Here is a 22,456-nt window from a genome sequence, read left to right as displayed (position 1 = left end):
TATGCTGATTTGCTGCTTAAGAAGTCCTATTTAATTCCAGGCTTAATTGTCATCTCTGAGTTTACATGTAGGTATTGGTCCATTTTGAAAATCTTTTTTGACCACTGCAGTGCAGTTTTACAGGTAATGAGCATGTGAGTATTTGGCTGAAAGGATACTTGCTTCAGAATACTAAGAACTAAAATTAACTATGGGCATGTGGAATATCACTGTTGGGCTCTGTTTCCCATTACTATGGTAACAGCAACTTCATGATAGGTGGATCTCTCTTCAGGATTATGTGTACTAGTAATTGACTATATGCATTGCTTAAAAAACGATTTCTAGTTTCTACAGATGCATATACCATCATCACTTAACAACCTCAGAGCTCAGTAAATTTATATTGAAAGATGTATGTGCAATTGAAAATAAAAAGCTTTCAGCACTTCAGAACCCTACTTTTGTGCTCTGTAGGTTAAACTTAAATATCTGTGGAAATACTGGAAGAGGGAACAGCACTCATCCTTCCAGCCTCTCTGAGGGAATGATTGTATAACATGTGTAACACACACATACACATACACAGGAAGCTGACAGTGGTAGCCCACTGTCGATTTTCTCGCTTGAAATTACACGTTTGTATGTGGCCAATTGGCCTTGTTCTGGAAGTGTGTGGGAGTATGAGAGCGCTCGAGGTCTTTTATCCATGCAGCCTTCGTGGATCGCTGTGCTTTGTGCATCCATCCATTCCATGTTTTACTTTCCCCATCTTGAAGAACTATAGTGCAAAAAATAGATGACAATATGAGGTTTATGCGTAAAACAAGTAAAAAAAATAAAAAAATCTGCCACTGGAACATAAATGGATAAACTCCATGACATGAAGTCTATGTAATTTTGTAGGTAAATACATATTTTTGTATGGATGTTTAGATATTTTTAAGAATGTGAAGATGATACAGGATTTTGATGACTTTCTGAATCTCTGGATACTCAAATTATGATTGTGAGATCCACAAAATATGTGCAACATTCACAGTGTGCAGCTCTTTCCTCTCTATCCTTCTCCTTCTCGCTCTTTCCTCCCTTCTATTTGCTCTCAGTTTCACACCCACACAAACACATTCACTGGCAGTGACTGTCGTCATCTCATCAATAACATTTCACAGGCTTATAACGCAGGAAATATCTTGAGATGTACTGAAGGCTAGTGTTTGTGAGCATGCACTTCTGACCATGTCCTGACTATCTCATTTAGACATTTTTGAAACATTTTTAAAATAGACCTCTCATTGAACAGCATATGAGCTGATTACTTACTCCCTAAATGATCACTGATTAACATTAAATCCACACAGAAAATGTGGCCAAATTTTTCTGCACGTGCCGTTTACCAACCATCCATTATATATTATATAATATTATATTATATTATATAATATTATATTATATTATATTATATTATATTATATTATATTATATTATATTATATTATATTATATTATATTATATTATATTATATTATATTATATTATATTATATTATATTATATTATATTATATTATATTATATTATATTATATTATCGGGCAATTTGATCAAGCTTGTGTAAATTAAATTAATTAAATTAAATTCAAAGTTTTTTGTAACAAAATGTTGCAAAAAAAATCTCTTTCTTTAGAAAGGTGTCAGGAAATTTTTATTTCAGTGTTATTGTAGTATTGTTCATATACTATTACTACATTTATTTGAAATAAATTGTTTGAAATAGCTTTTATTTTTTATTTTCAATAACAACACTAGAAATGTTAAAGGCCATATGTGACCCTGGACTACAAAATCAGTCATAAGTAGCACAGATATATTTGTAGCAATAGCCAACAATACATTGTATGGGTCAATATTATCGATTTTTCTTTCATGCCAAAAATCATTAGGATGTTAAGTAAAAGATCATGTTCCATGAAGATATTTTTAAAATTTTCTACCATAAATGTATCAAAAATTTATTTTTGTGAGTGGATATGCATTGCTAAGGACTTCATTTGAACAACTTTAAAGGTGATTTTTCTCAATATTTTGATATTTTTGCACCCTCAGATTGCAGATTTTCAAATAATTGTATCTCAGCCAAATATATCAATGGAAAGCTTATTTATTCAACTTTTGGATTATGTATTATGACTGGTTTTGTGGTCCAGAGTCACATACTAACATACCAACTCCAAGGCCACATCTCCTACAACAGATCTGTATACGAGCACGGTGATACACTAAGGCATCACACTCTTTCACACACTATTTTATGCTGGCTGTTGACCTAATATTTTAATCAGCCCATGTTATATGCCTATTTTTTGCTCTCTCAAAAGGCCTTCATCTTAAATGCTTGAAGGCCAGATTGAAAACATGCACTTGTGTTTTCACATTCTTTTCTGAGGAGTTGTTTTCTTTTTCATCTCACAGGCAATAATAAACAGCACTATCACCCCGAACATGACCTTCACAAAGACGTCTCAGAAGTTTGGGCAGTGGGCAGACAGCCGTGCCAACACGGTGTATGGGCTGGGTTTCTCCTCTGAGCATCATCTGGCCAAGGTGGGTGGAATTCTTTCTCTCTCCTATCTCTCAATTTCTTCCCCGTGTCTCTGGAGGTCTTGCTCTCCCTTTCTTTCGTTCTCTTCCACCCCCTGTGTTTCTGAGCTGGGGAACACCTACACACTGTGCCCTAATGAGGAGCTGTACAGTCATCGGTGCGTGGGAGGCTTCTTCTGTGCAGTGCTTTCCTCTTTTTCGCTGCCTCTATCCCTCGCTCCTCTGCATTATCATGATGCACTGTCAGGAGCTCAGCACCTCTTCTGGCTTTTACTTATGCTGTATTTACTTCATACAAAATGAATTTTACAGCAGTATTGTCACTATTATTTATTTATCATTTACTCACGTTCATGCTGTTCCTGATCCTTCTCACTTTATTCTGTGGAACACACACACACACACACACACCATAACAGTGTCACAAAAAAGTACTGCACAAAGTTTATGTGCAGTTGTTACATTAATATGTTATTTTTACATGATTTAATTTGAAATAAATAAATAAAAATGACTTATTTATGTAATATAATACAATGATATTATGCAATAATGACTTTTTACACAAGTTAATTCCCATTATGTTCCACAGAATAAAGTTTTGATGTGACATGAAGGTGAGTAAATAACTAAGATTTAGATTTTTGGTAACACTTTACAATTAGGTTCCATTTATTAACATTAGTTAACATGGACTAACAAATGAAAAATACTTCTAAAGCATTTATTAATCTTAATTTATGTTAATTTCAACATTTACCAATACATTATTAAAATCAAAAGTTGTATCTGTTAATATTATGTAATGTACTTGAGCAGAAATGAACTAACAATGAGGAGTTGTATTTTTATAAACCAACATTAACACAGATAAATACTCTAACAAATAAATTTCTCATCATTAGTTAGTTTTAGTTAATGCATTAACTAACATTAACCAGTGTTGGGGGTAACGCATTACAAGTAGTGCAAATTACTTTCAAGTAACTAGTAAAGTAACGCATTACTTTAAAATTTACGGCAAAATATCTGAGTTACTTTTTTCAAATAAGTAACATGAGTTACTGTGTTTTCCCATTTATTGACTGACATCTCTCCTGTCCCCATGCACGTCGAGAGAAATCGGGCACAGAGGAATTGTGAGCGCTGTGTACACATGCTCACTAAATGTGAGCATGTGTTTACTTATCTCACTTACACAAAAACAGATTAAGTGCTCCTAAAAAGGAATAAAAACAGTGAAATTTGCCAAAAATACAACTTTTTTTTGTTATTGAAAAAAACAAACAAGCAAGCCCAGCCCAGGCGAGAAAAAGTAACACAATGTCAGGTGACTCTAGATGACCCAGAGGTGAAAATGGTTCACAAAGTTTATTAAAGTTCCAGTATGCAAACAGAAACAGACTGCCAGGCGTATAATAGCAAACACGCTGCAGCTGGAGAACAAAAGATCCCACAGAAGCTTTCCGAGCCGCAGATCCTCTACAGAGTCCCGCTGTTGTTGATCGACGGAAACTGTTCAGGCGGGTAGATAGAAGCAACCTCGCTGTATAATTGTAGCAGAGTACAGCTGAACAGGACAGCAGAAGACAAAGTCGAACTCAGGGCTGGAACTTGGGATTGGAACTCAGATTCAGAACAAAAGCTGCTAACACACACATAAGACTCGTCAAGCACAATGCTAGGATAAAGTCACACTCACGTTAAGCAATTCCCAGACACAGACAAGAACAAAGAACAGAGAGAAATAGGCAGCGCAATCAGCGCGAAGACACAGAACAGGTGCGCGCACGAGAGCGCGAACGTCAGAGGTAACAGGGAACAGCTGAAATTAATGAAAGACGAACGATAGATAGGAAAAACACCCAAAAAACACCTGACTCATGACACACAAAAGTATTGTAATGCATTACTTTCCATAAAAAGTAACAGCACAATTAGTTAATCTTTAGGGAGTAATGCAATATTGTAAAGCATTTTTTTCTTTTAAGTTTCCTCAACACTTGCGTTAACTAATGGAACATTATTGTAAAGTGTAACCATATTTTTTTTTAATCTTTGGATGAACTGTAACCTGACTAACCTTTAAGATACTACAAACCTTCTGTCTAAGGTATGTTCTCTAGGTATAACACTGTAGCCCTGACCCAAAAGTGTACATAAATCTCCCTGCTGGATATTCAGAGAATAATGCTTCAGTCATACCAGTGCACAGGAAGCTTTAATGGGTACAGTCTATATTAGGAACTGTGACCATTGCTCCTTTTTTAGCAGAGATAGGCCTACCACATCCACTCTTTATGCTTTTACCTGAAATGTTTAGTTGGATGTTGGCCTAATGTTTTTTAAATGTTACTACTTGTTTCAGAATTTTTCAAAAGTAACGTTCCCATGATGTTTGCAAAATAATACAATTGAATGTTCCCTTAATGTCCGCATAACCAAGAAATAATTTATAGCTTAATTAGAATGTTTGCAAAACTTTCCATATTTTATTAAGTTGGGTACCAGGCACTAAAAATCCATTAAAAATGCACTAAAAATAACTGAATGCGAATCACATGGCTTAAAGGCTTTAACATCTTTCTCTTCTCAGTTTGCAGATAAATTTGCAGAGTACAAGGAAGCAGCTAGGATGGCCAAGGAGAAGTCTCTAGAAAAGATGGAGCTGGCAAGTTCACCCTCTCAGGTATGTCCTGTAATGTCTGGACTCAGACCTGTATTGTGTTTGCATGAATTGAATTTGCTTGGAAAACCTGTTATTCAAAACAGGAGTAATTGTAAAAATCCAAATCCGTAATTGTTTTTTGCAATCAGTATATTTTCCATTTATGATTTATCCTTATCAGTACATTCTAACCAGTACAGAACAATGACGTTCGTAAAGACTGGTCACAGCATTTTAGTCTCCAAGGGGAATCTCTTGTCTCTGAGAAAAATGTTGTTTTCCTAAATCCCTCGTTGTTATTAGCAGCTTATGAATTATATATGTAGAAGAAAATTATGTAATGAGTATGTGAGGGTGCCACAAATTAACACTTAAATGCCATGACTGTTTCGCCAATCATTCTTACATATTTGGGTCTTTATTGACCCGGATCTATATCTAACACGGAAGGATCTCTACCTGTTGCGATAATATAAAACTCCTCTGATATTAGAGTAACAATTACAGAAGAATAAAATAAAGCGTATTATGTTACCTTTTGGAGCTTGAAAGGGCTCAGTTTGAGCAGATGTTTTCATCATCACTGTCCTCGTCAGAGCTCGTTTCCCAGTAAATTCAGCAAATAATAGGCTAGTTTTATGTTTGAGGTCACGAATATGAGCCCATTCGCAATCTCAAACATATTCTCAGAACTATATAATTTTCAACATCTTCAAAATCAATATTTCGATCGCTAACATCTTCACCAGATCAATCCAGTAACAGTTACAGTCATATTTAATTGCGTTCAGTACTTGCTCTGCAGTAAATCGCTGAGCCATTTCATGTTTCTCTTATTATTTCGTTTTCTGTCTGAATGAGTTGTCACTTCAGCATTGTGTATCAGACATTGCCACCTTGTGGAATAAAGGTGAATTGCACATATTCCGTTATCTAAGATTCAATTATTGTTGTGCAGAAAAAATATACGTACACTCATACACACCTCGGGTCATTTGCGACCCTATACAATTTTTTTTACAAAAAAATGAATATAAAAATAGGCATTCTTTGATAATTTTATGATTTTTTTCTTGTTATATTCTTTACAATGAATTGATTGAGGAATACCAAGAAGGTTGATGTCTAACTTTAAAAAATGAATGAAGAGGAGGGTAGTGAATGATGTCCTGGGTCACTAAAGACCCGAGGTATGCATTTAAGGGTTAATAACCCACGATTAATCGCTTTTTACAGGAATCGCCTGCCGATATTCATTCCCCCCTGACTCCACCCGTCACCGCGGACCTCTGTCGAATCAACGGCACTGGTGATGACGTCACCCTGTCTGACGTGTCACCGAATTCTATGCTCCAATCAGACCTTTCCCCGACCACGCCGACACTTGCACACAGGTAACTGGGGCTTAATAAAAAATCTTTTCAGAATCCTGATACAACAAGAGGTAACACTTTATTTTGACGGTCCTCTATAGACATTCAGTTAACTATAATTAACTTTGCAACTACATGTCAGCTAAATCTCATAGAGTCTTAGTAAACTGTCTGCTTAAAGGTAGGGTAGGTAATAACTGTGTCACATTTTCCAAACATGGAGTAACGAAGAAGATTGATTCAAATAGACTTCAGTAACAGAGTGTAAACCTTATCCGAACTCAGTATAGACGTTGACAAGAACCGACAAGTGAACCGAACAAAGAGGAACTTAAATACACAGTGATGAACACAATGAATAACAGCTGGGATGATTAATAAATGTCCATGGTAACTGATGATGGTGGGAAAAGTAGTACAAATGGAACTGAGAGACTACGCAATGAAAACTAAACCAAAACTGTATAATGTTTACACTCAGAGAGGCTAGCAATAACAAGCTAGCTTTGAAAGCATGAGATCCCACCCCCCCTTCAGAGCGCTCTCCAAAGCCACGCCTCCTCCAAAACACACGAACGCACAGAGCAGAGTCTGCAAAGCGTCATGAGATGAGAGACGGTGCTAAGTTACATCATGAACCTCATAAATCCCGTTTATTTATATAGCACTTTATACAATCGATTTATACAATATTATTAATTAAACATGAAAAAAACAGTAACAGTCTCACTTTCGATTAGAATTACAGCTTCATTTTCTACTATAAAGCAGCATATCATACTCATTGACGTCTGACACTGACGGACAGAACAGAAGAAATGAACCCGGAGAAGATTTCCATGTCAAAGAAGATGGAGCCTCAGAGAACATGGACCAATGGCAGTTCGAAGGCGTTTACCAGCAAGGGCAAACTTTTCCGCTTTGGCAAGCTGTTTCAAACTCTTGAAACAAACTCCAAATGAACTTCGTTTTGGCCTCATTTTGTTCGAAATGATGTCACACCAGTTCGTTCTTCGATTTCGCTCGAAGTATATCCAGTCCTGGACCCTAATCAGTCTACTAATACTAATGGGAGTTAGTTAGTTGACCTGTATTGCAAATTAATGAGAGTTAGCTGACATGTAGTTGCAAAATTACTTATAGTTAGAATGTCTAAAGTTGACTATCGAGAAAAAAATAAAAAAGTAACCCAACTAAATTTTTGGTTAATTTGTCAAAATTAATTCTTTAATTTCTGCTTTTCAGAGTTTTTTTCTTCTTATATTCCAGTTTTTCCCCTCAATGTCGATATATGATATTTAATTTAGCATGCTCATGTCCTCTATTTGTACATTTAGATTTGCCATCATCTTAAAGGTACTCAACTTAAAGTTAATCTTTAAAAACCCAATTCACTCATAAACCCATAACACTATTAAATGTAATCTATTATAATGTTGTGATGCCTAAATCCACTTGTAGCATTTAAAATGATTGATTTGAATCTTTAATGTTTGATTTTTATATTTTTTATATATATTTTTGCTTAGACAAAATATTATTTCATTTTAATATCGGCTGTTTATTGGTTATCAGTCATAACAAATAATGTATCGGCTTACAAAATCAATGCATCCCTAGTTTATTTGTTGCATTGAAGTTTCAAGTAAAAGTAGCATTAAAGTTAGCACTAACAGTTCATTGCGCTCTTCCAGAGCACTTTTAAATTATTTACAGTATGAGCATTCAGACACTTGTTCACATGAATATGTACTCAGCAGCTTTTTTAGTCTGACTGCAAAGGCAACATTTTGAGTCCATTTCACCAGGTCTCTGGATGCTTGAATTTTAATTAGTTGAGCAATCCAGTGCTGTATGTTCAAAAATAGCATCCCACCATTTCTTGCGTAATCTCAGGTTAATGTTTCACTCTCACCTGCCTCTTGAAAAATACTAACCGATTATTGGACGCAAATGCACAGCGGACCAAACCGCATTTTTGACACCCACACTGCAGTTCTCTTCCAGACAGCTATATTTTCTTATTGTCTTGAATTTTAGAAGCATGCATCAATAACTGTACTTTTTTTTCTCTGGAATAATATGTCCAAACAAGTCAGAATTATATAATACAGTGGCACATTTTCAACCCAGAGCAAATGTGACTTATGAAGATGGAGGCGGCATCATCTGTTTCTGAGCCTTGCAAAATGAGTCAGAAAACTCACTGTTAAATCAACACAACCTTTTTGTTTTCAATGTGACCTTAAATAGAATTGTGTTTTGTCCACGTGAATTCATACATTACGAACAAATTCATATGGTCTTTTTTTTTGTCTTTTTTTTCAGACACGTGCTTAAAACTTGTCGGGTCTGCTCCTACTGATAGCACCATTTCACAGCTGTTTATCATGACTACAATGTTTTACAATGAATGCACTCTTATGCAACAATGACTGTAGATGCAACTAATTCTATCTGAAGTTCTGTTATTATTTTTAGACAGATATGCATATTATATAAAGTGTCTTTAACTACTATGTACTAACATTAAATTAATCATTTGATTCAATGCAATTATGTTTTCACATTGTACTTATATTAAAGAAATACTTGCATGTAATTAGATCTGTAATTAATTTCTGTAATTACATCTACTTTTGACCGATCCCTTACACCTTAACCTACCCATACCACCAAACCTGTCCCTAAACTTAACCATATACACCTTAATAGTAGCAAACTTGTTGTACAATGCATGAACACAATAAGCACATTGTACCAAACTTTTTTTTTATTATCCAAGTACATAGTAGTTAAAACATCTTATATAAAATTTGACTGCATACTTATGTCAGCTGAACTCTTGTGATGTTGTGTTTTGTTTTTAAAATCCTTTGTGGAGAAATCATTTTTGGAAACTGAAATTTCTTGCAATTTTCTTGGGAGAATCTTTGCATCTTTTGTGACTTTGTTTTGTGGTCTTTTTTGTATCAAGTGTTTCTAAGGTTGATATCTGTAAATCTGACAACACATTTAATACGTTTATTAAATATCATTCCTCTTCAATTTCTCAGTTTGCTGAAGTTTTCCAACTTGAATTTTACCGTATGCATTTACCGTAAAACTGGTTGACACGAGTAAGAGATCTTAATGAAGCAAATTGTCCTTTAAGTCTTGCCAAAACTGATTCATATCACTGTGATATTATAAATAATTAGTCATTTATATTAATAACCAGCAATTACTTCTTCAATGAGGCAGATTTTGAAGTAAATAATGCTATAAGTTCCCTCAAAGATGATCAAAATTCCCTTTAAAAATACTGTTCCTGTCTTTTGATGAAGGTGTACTATGGGTCATAGATTAGCCTGTCGAGTGTATTTGTTCTGCTTTGGCTTTTATTACGTGGTGAGTGAACTGAAGGCATTTCTTCAAACACAAATTCTCTCACCCACAGTCTTGTGCAGTACATTAAAGTGAGTGTTGAGGGGCTGGTTGGGCAGTTGCCACAGTGTAGTGAATCACATTTACAGTGGGGCTTAATATGATGCGCACACCAAAATGTGCACTACACCAATCAATAGTCTTTAAACTTCATTACAGACTGCTCTTTATGTGGAGTATAGAAAACAGTCCATTTTATTGGTGACTTAAAATGTATACATTTAACAGAGGTGCATTGTGGATCCATTGAAATGATTTGCATGTTGATTACTGGGCTGTTGGAGCTCTAGAGGAACGATCAGATGGAGATTGTTTATTGATTCACATTCAGTAGGCTTGAAGGACAGTCACACTGACATTATGCTGTTCTTTGTAGTTATGTAATGTGGACAGCCATATGCTTCTGTGCACCTGCATATATACAATGGCCCTTTACAATAAAGCCACTTGATTTGATATTTCGTATCTAATGCAATGACATTCATATGTTAGCTTATAGCGTAAGTGTCCAACTTTGTATACATGAAATGAGAAAGACTTGAATGCAAATTAAAATAATTTATTACATAAAAACATAGTATACATCATAAAAAATGCATTATGAATACACTTTAAAGACTGAGAATGAAATAACATGCAGTTAATCTATAAATGACTAAACTATTTGTTTTCAGTAAGTCCTTAAAAAACAGCATTGAACTGATTCTTATGTGTTCAACAACAAATTTTCCATCAAGTTCAAAGACCCCTTTATGAATTATTTGGCTTAAAATGACTATTATTAAATCTAGAATTTAGTCAGTATTTAATTTTCGATTAATTAAAGAGTCTTATATGTTCTAATCAATCCCATTCCCAAACTGAACGAACATTTAACTGTGATATAATAGACAACATATGTTGACTTACCAGGCTGGAGTCCCTGTTTCTCTTAGCTTGAAGCTGCAAGACTTCACTCTCATCTTCTCTCCTCTCTTTCTCCTGCAGAGGAACATTTCTTCTCCTTGTGTGCGGCGCTTTATAGCCATGTGTGTCTCCAGCCTGTTGTGTCACAGCTTCAGTAGGAGTCGGAGCGTGTGGGCTGAGGTGTTGTCTGTCAGAGCGGGGGTCGGGGGAGGAGGTGATCACGTCAGCCGCAGCAGAGGTGGTGGCACAGGGGGAGATGAAAGGGAATTGGCAGCTCTCCGTAGCGTAGGCGTCGACGCTGAGGACTCTGTGCTGGTTCTCCTCACGTGTCTTGAGCGACGGTTGCGTGGTTAAGCTGCGGTGGAGTGTGTGGAGGGAGGCAGAGGAGGTGGGATGTGTGATGAGATGTTAAGCAGGATGACAGCGGATGGGATTCCTCATAGTCTTTTGGAGATGTGGGTTGGTTATGTATTCGATGGCACTGTGACAGCATCACCGTTTCAGCATTTGATTTTTTTTTTTGTCAGTACATGAGTATCAGAGCACATTGTAAATTTATGCTTGATTTCTTTGTCACTACATGAAGAACACAGATGGACTGATGAGAGATGGTATTTTGTCATTACATAACCGAAGAGTTAGCTTCCTTTTAAACTTTTGAGATGTCTTTAGAATCATTAGGTGACATTCTGCTTTGATCTATTTCAGCTTGTCATGATCCATCAATCTTTTTTATTATAATATATATGCAAATGACATAGAACTCGGATCAGGGAGTTTTTAATAATTCTTATTAATTGCTCTTGAACTGCGTCCAGGTCTTGTTAAAACACAGAAAGATTGAATTAAAAAACCCTTTTAATTACAGTCACATTTAAATTGACATTCTTCCTACATCCTCTTCAACACATAGTCCTCATGGTCTAGACCAGGGGTGTCAAACCCAAGTCCTTGAGGGCCACTGTCTAGCAGAGTTTAGCTCCTATACCCTCATTAAACACACCTAAACCAGCTAATCAAGGTGTTCAGGATTACTAGAAACTTCCAGGCAGGTGTTTTGGAGCTGGTTGGAGCTACACTCTGGCCCTCCAGGAGCAGAGTTTGGTGCATGTGGTTTATAGAAGGGTTTTCAAACATGTCCTGGAGGACCTCTAGCACTGCACATTTTGGATGTTTCTCTAATCGGACACAACCATTTCAGGTCTAGAAGTCTATACTAATGAGCTGATGAGTTGAATCAGGTCTGTTTGATTAGGGAGACATACAAAATGTGCAGAGTTTGGGGTACTCCAGGACCAGGGTTGGGAACTACTGGTCTACACTCTAAAAACAACCCAAGTTGGGATGGAAATGGACAAACCCAGCAGTTGGGTTAAATGTTTGCCCAACCTGCTGGGTAGTTTTATTTAACTAAACTATTGTTTAAAAATTACTATATTGCTTACTTAAAATGAACCCAAAGTACATTGGAAATTAACATGAATTCATGTGCTTAATAAATGAATATTTATTAATATGTTTAATGAATAATAAATAAACAATAAACATTTATTAAATTGCTTATTAATAAATGTTCACCTTTTGATTATTATTGTTGCCTCTAGTAATTATGTGTCTGATTTTTTTGGATTCATTTTAAGCTAGACATATTGTAATTTTTAAACAATATTTGGGTTAAATAAAACTGCCCAGCATGTTGGGCAAACATTTAACCCAACTGCTGGGTTAAAACAACCCAATCGCTGGGTTTGTCCATTTTCAATCCAACTTGGGTTGTTTTTAACCCAGCATTTTTTTAGAGTGTAGAGTAGGGGACTGCAGATGGTTGCTTTGGGGTTCGTGGTTAATTTGAGAGGGGGGGAAAAAAGATTTTACAAAATGTATTTTTAGGCCTGTCAAGGTTAATGTTTTAACTTACTCTACCAGTCAAAAGTTTGGGGTCACTAAGATTTTTTTACTAAGTCTAAGAATCTTTAAGAATTGAAAGAAGTCTCTTATTCTCACCAAGGCTGCCTTTATTTGACCAAATACAGTGAAAACAGCAATATTGTGAAATATTATCACAATTAAAAATAACTGTTTTCTATTTTAATATATTTTAAAATGTAATTTATGTTATGGCAAAACTGAATTTTCAGCATCATTACTCCAGTCTTCAGTGTCACATGATCCTTCAGAAATCATCCATAATATGCTGATTTGCTGCACAAGAAACATTTCTTCTTATTATCAATATCTGTGCTGTGTAATATTTTTTTTGGAAATAGAAAGTTCAAAAGAACAGTTTTGTAGTATTATAAATGTCTTTACTAAATGTCACTTTTGATCAATTTAATGCGCCCTTGCTGAATAAAAGTATTAATTTATTTTTTTGAAAAACCTTAGTGACCCCAAACGTTTGAGTGGTAGTGTAAGATATTTAATATGAAATTTGATAGCATTACTATTTCATTCTGCTCTTTAAAAACTGGTCAGAAATAAATTAAATTGATCTTTATTCTATTTATTTTAATCTATCGTTATTCTATATTTTATTCTATTGACAAGCCTAGTTTTTATCAGTCAAATATCTCAACTTAATACAAAGCATATATTCTCAAGATATTTTAATCATTTGTGTTGCTTCAGTACAGAAGCCAATTATTTAAAGGCACAGTATGTAGTTTTTTGCTGCTAGAGGTTGCTTGTTCAAAACAAAGGCGTAGCTTGATGATGCCTTGAATTTGCGGAATAATTGGAGGTGTTGACTTCACATCTGCAGCTGGTGGAAAAGAATCCAATGAGATTCAGGCAGAAAACATATTAATGGATGAGCTAATGTATCAAAGATTTATTAACATTAGTGTAGTATGAAGCAGGGTGTGATTGGAGTGGAACGAGACCGCTGGAGTGATTGCTAATGAGACAAACGGCTCGAGAGCAGTGGAGCTTTTATTATGCCACAGTCGCCGCTTCCGCTTCTTCCGGTCATGCGTATGTGGGGTAACGCAGCGCTGTTTTATCATATTATTTGTGTGTTGAAAGTTGTTATGGTGCTTCTCTGTGTTCGCTCGGCAGCTGCTGTGAGACACTTGATGCATACTGCAGTAATCTAGATTGATATTAGTCATGGTAAAACATGGTACTCACTGTAATTCAAGAAAACAAGATTTAGACAAAAGGACTTACTGTGTTGAGCTGTATAACAATGATTATTCTGTCGATGAATGTATTTAAACTGTTGCTCACCTGTCTAATAAAACACATAATATATTAAAGTGTCTTTGGTGTTTCCATGGTTTCTACAAAATAAAAAATTGGAAATCAAGGGTAACGTGGGTATGATGTCATTGATAGGAGATGCATGGATAGGTCTGTCCTGGTTAAAATTGTTTATTTCTCTGGATTTAAACAATCTTGGAAACTTTTGGGACAATGTTAGTACATAAGTCAACAAAATATATGACATTGTTCTAGTGGTTTTATGAGAGGTTATTTTTATCCAAACATCTTACATATTGTGTCTTTAATTAGAGAAAAACATGTTTTAGTATATAAATCTTTATACATGAAAATATATAGCTGCCTTTATATTTTAGAAAGTGTCTCCCTCACAGGGTGATCTGAGGGTCCTTGGCATGAAAAATCCCTCGTCTATAGATTGACTCCTCAATCTAAAATGGACATTAACAATCAAGGATATTTAATATTCAAGGTTGATTTTAATTTTGTTTTCTGTCTACAGCCCGGCTACCAACAAACACTGGGAAGCAGAGCTTGCAGCACTAAAGAGCAACAATGCCAAGCTCACAGCTGCTCTGTTGGAGTCCACAGCCAACGTCAAACAATGGAAACAGCAGCTAGCAGCTTATCAGGAGGAGGCCGAAAGGCTACACAAACGGGTGAGTAGAGGAGAGTTGACCTTGTAACCCAATATCATGAACATACTACATCCTGGGGTTCAATAGATCTAGTCTTGTCTTGAACTAAGCTAAAACTGTTGGTATATTTCCTATTGCGTCTATGACAAAAGTTGTGATTTTTTTTTTCTTTTTTTTTGGTCTGCAGGTTTCTGAATTGGAAAGTCAGAGTAGTCAAACCAATGTGATTAAATCCCAGAAAACGGAGCTGAACCAAACAATAGAGGAGCTGGAGTGTACACTGAAGGCAAAAGAAGAGGTACTACTGTTTGTTGTGCTGTATGGTCACATAACTAACATGCTTCCTTCATTCACATTTTTATTGTCCTTGCCAGATGCTTATACGCCATTTAAAACTGCTTTCTTACTTGGCTTTCATAGGAAATGGTGAGATTGAAAGAAGAAATAGAAAATGCAAAGCAGCTTCAAACTCAGAAAGATGAACTCACTAAAAAATTAGAGGTAAGAACAGTGAAATTCTCCTTGAAATATTACAACATGGATAACATACAGGTCAGTGAGTATAATTTTTTTCAAAGACATTGATATTTATTCAGCAAGGATGCATTAAATTGATCAAAAGTGACAATAAAGACATTTATAATGCTACAAAAGTAAAATATATATATACACAAACCCGATTCAAAAAAAGTTGGGACACTGTACAAATTGTGAATAAAAAAGGAATGCAATAATTTACAAATCTCATAAACTTATATTTTATTCACAATAGAATATAGATAACATATCAAATGTTGAAAGTGAGACATTTTGAAATGTCATGCCAAATATTGGTTCATTTTGGATTTCATGAGAGCTACACATTCCAAAAAAGTTGGGACAGGTAACAATAAGAGGCCGGAAAAGTTAAATGTACATATAAGGAGCAGCTGAAGGACCAATATGCAACTTATTAGGTCAATTGGCAACATGATTTGGTATAAAAAGAGCCTCTCAGAGTGGCAGTGTCTCTCAGAAGTCAAGATGGGCAGAGGATCACCAATTCCCCCAATGCTGCGGTGAAAAATAGTGGAGCAATATCAGAAAGGAGTTTCTCAGAGAAAAATTGCAAAGAGTTTGAAGTTATCATCATCTACAGTGCATAATATCATCCAAAGATTCAGAGAATCTGGAACAATCTCTGTGCGTAAGGGTCAAGGCCGGAAAACCATACTGGATGCCCGTGATCTTCGGGCCCTTAGACGACACTGCATCACATACAGGAATGCTACTGTAATGGAAATCACAACATGGGCTCAGGAATACTTCCAGAAAATCACACAATCCACCGTGCCATTCGCCGTTGCCGGCTAAAACTCTATAGGTCAAAAAAGAAGCCATATCTAAACATGATCCAGAAGCACAGGCGTTTTTTCTGGGCCAAGGCTCATTTAAAATGGACTGTGGCAAAGTGGAAAACTCTTCTGTGGTCAGACGAATCAAAATTTGAAGTTCTTTTTGGAAAACTGGGACGCCATGTCATCCGGACTAAAGAGAACAAGGAACAAGTTGTTATCAGCGCTCAGTTCAGAAGCCTGCATCTCTGATGGTATGGGGTTGCATGAGTGCGTGTGGCATGGGCAGCTTACACATCTGGAAAGGCACCATCAATGCTGAAAGGTATATCCAATTTCTAGAACAACATATGCTCCCATCCAGACATCGTCTCTTTCAGGGAAGACCTTGCATTTTCCAACATGACAATGCCAGACCACATACTGCATCAATCACAACATCATGGCTGCGTAGAAGAAGGATCTGGGTACTGAAATGGCCAGCCTGCAGTCCAGATCTTTCACCCATAGAAAACATTTGGTGCATCATAAAGAGGAAGATGCGACAAAGAAGACCTAAGACAGTTGAGCAACTAGAAGCCTGTATTAGACAAGAATGGGACAACATTCATATTCCTAAACTTGAGCAACTTGTCTTCTCAGTCTCCAGACGTTTGCAGACTGTTATAAAAAGAAGAGGGGATGCCACACAGTGGTAAACAATGCCTTGTCCCAACTTTTTTTTAGATGTGTTGATCCCATGAAATTTAAAATCATTTATTTTTCCCTTAAAATTATATATTTTCTCAGTTTAAACATTAGATATGTCATCTATGCTGTATTCTGAATAAAATATTGAAATTTGAAACTTTACATCATTGCCAAATCATTGCATTCTGTTTTTATTCACAATTTGTACAGTGTTCCAACTTTTTTGGAATCGGGTTTGTATATTGTTATAGCAGCAAAGGGAGAGGGTCTCTCTATTAGTGATTATGGTTTTGAAATGAAATGTTCAACAAGGTGTTATTGTCACCACATACTTTTGTCCAGGTTTTATAGCTGTAGTGTAATAAATGCGCACACGGTGTGTTACAGGACACAGATTTGCGGAACAAGGAGCTTGAGGAACAGTTGGCTGATCTGGAGCAACGTCTGGAGTCAAGTCAAGTAGATCAAGAGAACCTCCGCAAGAACCTCAAAACTCTGCTGGAGATTCTGGATGGAAAGATCTTCGAGCTGACAGAGCTGAGAGACAACCTAGCTAAGCTCATAGAGGACAGCTAGACTCCTCCACCTCTCGCCTCAAAACTTGACTTTAATGCCACTTTCCTCCTTTTACGAAATACACAGCGTCCGATTCAGGCCGAGAGTGTCTGGTGTACTTTCGAGCGACGCCTCGACTGTCGGTCTCTCCTTCACTCACTCACACGGAATGATTAACCTTTGGTTGCACTTGATTTTGTATTTTTGAGGTGGGTTCGTTCTCTTCAGTGCCACTGCTACCTACCAAGTTTTATTGTCAACAATACTCCTGTACTTTTATTGATGTTTCCTTGAATTTTCCCCCGAAATAGGCAGCCTGCAAAGAACATGGCTGCATATAGGCTCCTACTCTTTAAAGGTGCTGGTTTCGTGTGCCTGGCTGTTGGCGTTAATGGACGTTTCTTATGCTGCTGAGGACACTACATGAATTACACTGACTGGATCTTCAGTCGTATTTTAAGACTGGATATTCAGAGCCATATGTTGTAGCCAAATGTTATTGGCTTGCCTCTTCCCCTTCATGGAAACTGCCTCAATGTTCAGTCAGTCAAAGTTTCAGGATACTCAATCGCTGACCTAAAATGCTCTTGACATTTAGCAGACTCTGAGACGTAGATGTGGCATATGCTTTAGGCCTGTAATATACACTGAGCAATATTAGTGTGAGCGTCTGTATGCCAGATTAGTGCGAGCCACCTCAGTGCGTCTGTCAGGTACTCAAACAATGGAAAAGATGAATTTATGACCTGTTATAGGTAAACTCTGGATTTCTCCAATGACCAGTATAATGCTTTTGGATCATATTGGCCTTATAATAACCCGTATCTATACATTTTTCAGGATTTTCTTGAAGACGAGGATCTTCCTTTGTTTGTTGACTTACCAAATGCAATTATTTACTCAATTCCTTACAATTTTCAATAACAATATTATTGTAATATTTAAAAAGTCCATCCTGCTGATGGGAAACTACGATACATAGATCACTGTCAGTATGATTGTATTTATATGTGGGGAAATTCTGTTTTAAATTTCCCAATGTTAATAAAGACTATTTAAAGATATCTGACTGCATTGTTCTTTAGAGAGTATGATGGTGTGACTCATCAAGGTTTTATAACATTTAGACCTGCAATCTTTGAGAAAAAAAAAACTTTCTTTCACAGAGTGATTTGCATCAAGGCAGGGCCTTCATCTAAATTCACAGGGCCCAGGACAAAATTGTGGCTCTATGAGTAAGCTATGAAATAGAGGATCGATAGTAGACCTCACTTGTCAAAGGACCCACAATAACATTCCTGGTTTTACCCCTGTCGCCTGTATAAAGTACACTGTAGCAACAACTGATGAACAGAAAATAAGAGCGAAAGAACCTTTTATCCAGTGGTTCCCAACCCTTTTGACTCCTAAAGCCCCTCATTGTCCGAAACAAAATTTGAGGGCCATGACTTTTCTAATGATTTACTGGATAAGTACTAAAAATAATGATTTAATTTCTTTAAATTTTAGCCTGATCAAATATTAAAGAGCTTTGCATAACTGGAAAATAATATATATCAAATAAAAATGCCCATGGGGTTGTAAGATAGTACTTTTCCAGGTCTTAGAAATGAGGGTTCCTTCGATGGTCTACTTTAGACATTCTGTTAACTGTAAGTATACATGTCAACTAACTCTCATTAGACTATTAGTAGACTGTCTGCTTAATATGCACATTAATAATGTGCTAACACTTTATTTTGATGGTCCCCCAACAGACATTCCATTGACTAAGTACCTTTGCAACTACAGTTCAACTAATTATACTAACCCGAACACCTAACCCAACAGTCTACTTATAGTCAACAGAATGCCTAAAGTGGACCATCAAAATAAAGTGTAAATGTGTTTTTTAAGGCTTATTTTAATGTCCCCGTTCCCTTAATCCTAAACTTGAAACTTTTACACTAGGGTTGAAGGATAGCTTTTCAAAAGAAGCCATTTCATTCCCTTTTTAGACTAGTAAACAGGTCTAGAATATCAGTGTGCAGGCCAGTAACGCAACTGTGGGGTGCATGCACCCTGGACACCCTTAATACAAGTCTTCAGTTTGGGTAGAGTGACACCTTGTGGTTGGAAGCAGAACTAGAATATAATTTATGTCATTTAATTGTATGCCTGTGCCCAGAGGCAGTGCTGTTCTAATGATAATGGTATAAAATGCACTGGAGAAGCCGAGGAACATCGTCTTGATCATGACGCCAACTGCATCCAGGTGGGTGAAACCCTGTGGAGAAACAGAGCAGAGCAGCAAGGAGAATATACATATTTTTCTCTCAAATATAAAAATGCTTAGCTAAAAATAAAATAAATGATATGATTCTTTTTTGGGGTGGGGCTAGTAAAAATCTGAACTACTGACTGAGGAAAACAACAACAACAACAAAAAACTAGACCTAATTGTCACCTATTACCTGTTAACTATTACTTCCTTCAATTATGTTACTGTCATTGTCAACTAGCCTATGTTTTGACTGATTTTTTACATTTTAAAAATCTGCTGCTTTTGATATTATTTCAAGGTATAGTTTGCATCCATGAACTGGAGTTTTGCATGACTTTCTTAAAATTCTTAAAATGATCTTTAATCTTTAGATTTATGATAAAAATGTCCTTGTCCTAGTGACTGTATTGAGAATTTTTCACAAATATCTACAAAAAAAAATATTATAAGTCTTTCAAAATAATCACTGTACATATAGCAGAATAGACCAAAAAAAAAGAAAGAAAAAAACAACAACATTGAATATTTCAGTCACTTAAAGTGTATCACTTAATCAGTGTGTGTAGAGGATACAGTTTGTAACAGTTGACAAACTTACCAGGGAAAACTTTTTTATTTTATTTTTTTTTTATATCAAAATGGTGTTTATTGATTAAGCTTTGCAACTAGCACATATTTTACACTGATAAAATATATAAACTGAAATCAGTAATTGTTTCATTTATTTAAAGCAGTGTTTTTTACACTTTCACTAATGTGAAATATACCCTAAATTATAGAATGACTCATATAATGGCAAGAATTGTTTTGTATATGGATTCTTTCCTCTTCTAAATAGGCTGGTGGGATTGAAATGCATTACTTTCCTGTAGAGCTGTTGTAGGTATTGACAATATGTCTAACCAGCTCAGTTTCAGGACACTGATGAGTCCTTTGGCCCGTCCAAACCTCTGTTTCCCTGAAGATTAAACTGCTCCAGTCTGCTTCACCTCAATCTAGATGTCTTTTAAAATGTTACAGCCAGGGAACATCCCAGTGAGTCTCTAAGAACAAACCAGGATGGATAGGCCTACACAGAAACAGGGCTACAATGAACACTGGGCTGTCTTTGTAGAGTGAAAACTAAATCATTTGGATCATTTTGAACATACATCTTAGACAAATTGAGCAATTAAATGAATTTAAAACGATTGGGAAACTACATACATATTCTGCCAAGCAGATGTACAAAGTATTTCATCCCCTTAATTGACATAGATATTTCTCTCACAGACAAGTCAGTACAGCATTTCTCAACATTTACATCTAGGGATTACATCCAATAACGTGAGTGGAAAAACACCTGAATGCTGTAGGGCAGATTAGGTAAGGATGAGGCATAGTGAAGGTATTTGTCGGAGTGCAGCATTTGCTCAATCTTGGACTAAGCTTGTTTTTTTTTTTTTTTTTTGGGGGGGGGGGGGGGGGGTGTTATTTAAAAAAAGAGATGCTGTGATTAAAGTGACAGTCAGCAAATACCGCACATGAAAAATAAGAGTAGGGCCTTTGCGTTACTAAATAATTCAGAATAGCTGTACACGGTATTAAAGCATCAGTTTGTCTGGACTTTGAGCAGACTGTCATGCATATTTTTTTTACACACATTATTGTATCCCACACTCTTCACTCACTTACAGTAACAAACACAATAGAGCCCTCTAGAGTTGACACATAAGTACTACAGCGTGCTTCTGTTAATTCATACTTCAATGGGCCTATATGTCCTTATATGGAATCTTTTTACTACAGTGGCCTCAAAATATTCATATTTGAATTATTACAAACTGGTAATATTCAGATTTTATTATGTAACAAAGTTGATTTGTATTAGAAAGTTTTTTTCTTTAGTCTAGTTTTGTTATATGAAGAGGCTTTATTTATTTTTCAAAAAAGCCTTTTGTCTATGTTATTTCCTTACCCTTGACCTACACATATGAATTTCAATCTAAACTATTAAAACCCCACATTTATTAAATGTTATTATAATTTTTTTTATTTTATTCATAATAAAAATGAACTATTATGTTATCGACAAAGACTGAAATACACAAACATTTTCAGTATTTGTTGTGTGAAAACATTTTAAGTATAAAATTATGTCTGTCACAGTTGAAGCATCATATAGCACTATGACAAACATTTTAATCTGCATTTGCATTTGCACAAGTAAAGGAACCAAGCCTTTTTTCCTCATGATAAAGGTTTTTTTTTTCTTCAGAAGTTAGCATACTTGTTTAGCAAGAAAACTTAACTTCACAGTTAAATAGAGTAATTGTACAGGAACATACTGCTAAATCACAGTAATATGGAATACCTTCTGTGAGGTCACAGTATATAGCTGTCCTTTCACAAGTATTTACTGTAAAAATGATACAGTAACTTACTGTGAAAGTAACTAGTTGACAGTAATTTACTGTAGATTTACATACAGTAATTTACTGTAATGTACAAATAATTTACAGTGAACACTGAAGATCTTCAGATGAAATATGAGACATATGTGTGAACAAAACAAAGAAAATTTTTCACAAAACAGAATATTTTTTCACAGAACAAACCTATTAAGATCAGAAAGATTTAACAATACAAATATGTTGGCCATTTTATTCCAAAAATGTTTAAAATATAACTTTCTCCAAATTTTCTCCAAACTTGGTATCTAAGATGTGGTACAAATGACACTGGTAGAAATGTTCATGACAGAAAAAGGTTTCAGAAAACGTCATAAAAGACAAGAGTTGTCAGGTGATAAAATATAGGCCTATA

The 22,456-nt window shown here is 35.7% G+C and overlaps 1 protein-coding gene across 3 annotated transcripts in view; it reads left to right on the top strand.

Annotated features, from left to right (window-relative positions):
• homer1b (homer scaffold protein 1b) overlaps positions 1-18,397 on the top strand; it is a 31,905-nt gene extending 13,508 nt beyond the window's left edge. For 2 of the 3 annotated variants that reach the window (XM_067407967.1, XM_067407966.1), the window contains 7 exons: positions 2,448-2,579; positions 5,173-5,265; positions 6,481-6,638; positions 14,674-14,830; positions 14,997-15,107; positions 15,230-15,310; positions 17,221-18,397. In XM_067407967.1, coding sequence (XP_067264068.1) covers positions 2,448-2,579; positions 5,173-5,265; positions 6,481-6,638; positions 14,674-14,830; positions 14,997-15,107; positions 15,230-15,310; positions 17,221-17,409 — 921 coding nt within the window. In that variant the 3' untranslated portion in view covers positions 17,410-18,397. The remainder of the gene's footprint in view (positions 1-2,447; positions 2,580-5,172; positions 5,266-6,480; positions 6,639-14,673; positions 14,831-14,996; positions 15,108-15,229; positions 15,311-17,220) is intronic. The other variant, XR_010896982.1, reaches the window with a different exon arrangement.
• The last annotated feature ends 4,059 nt before the right edge of the window (positions 18,398-22,456 follow it).

The sequence above is a fragment of the Chanodichthys erythropterus genome, chromosome 13, assembly GCF_024489055.1.
Source record: "Chanodichthys erythropterus isolate Z2021 chromosome 13, ASM2448905v1, whole genome shotgun sequence".
NCBI lineage: Eukaryota > Metazoa > Chordata > Actinopteri > Cypriniformes > Xenocyprididae > Chanodichthys > Chanodichthys erythropterus.
Note: the sequence above shows the minus strand (reverse complement) of the source record. Positions and strands in the feature narration are given on the sequence as shown.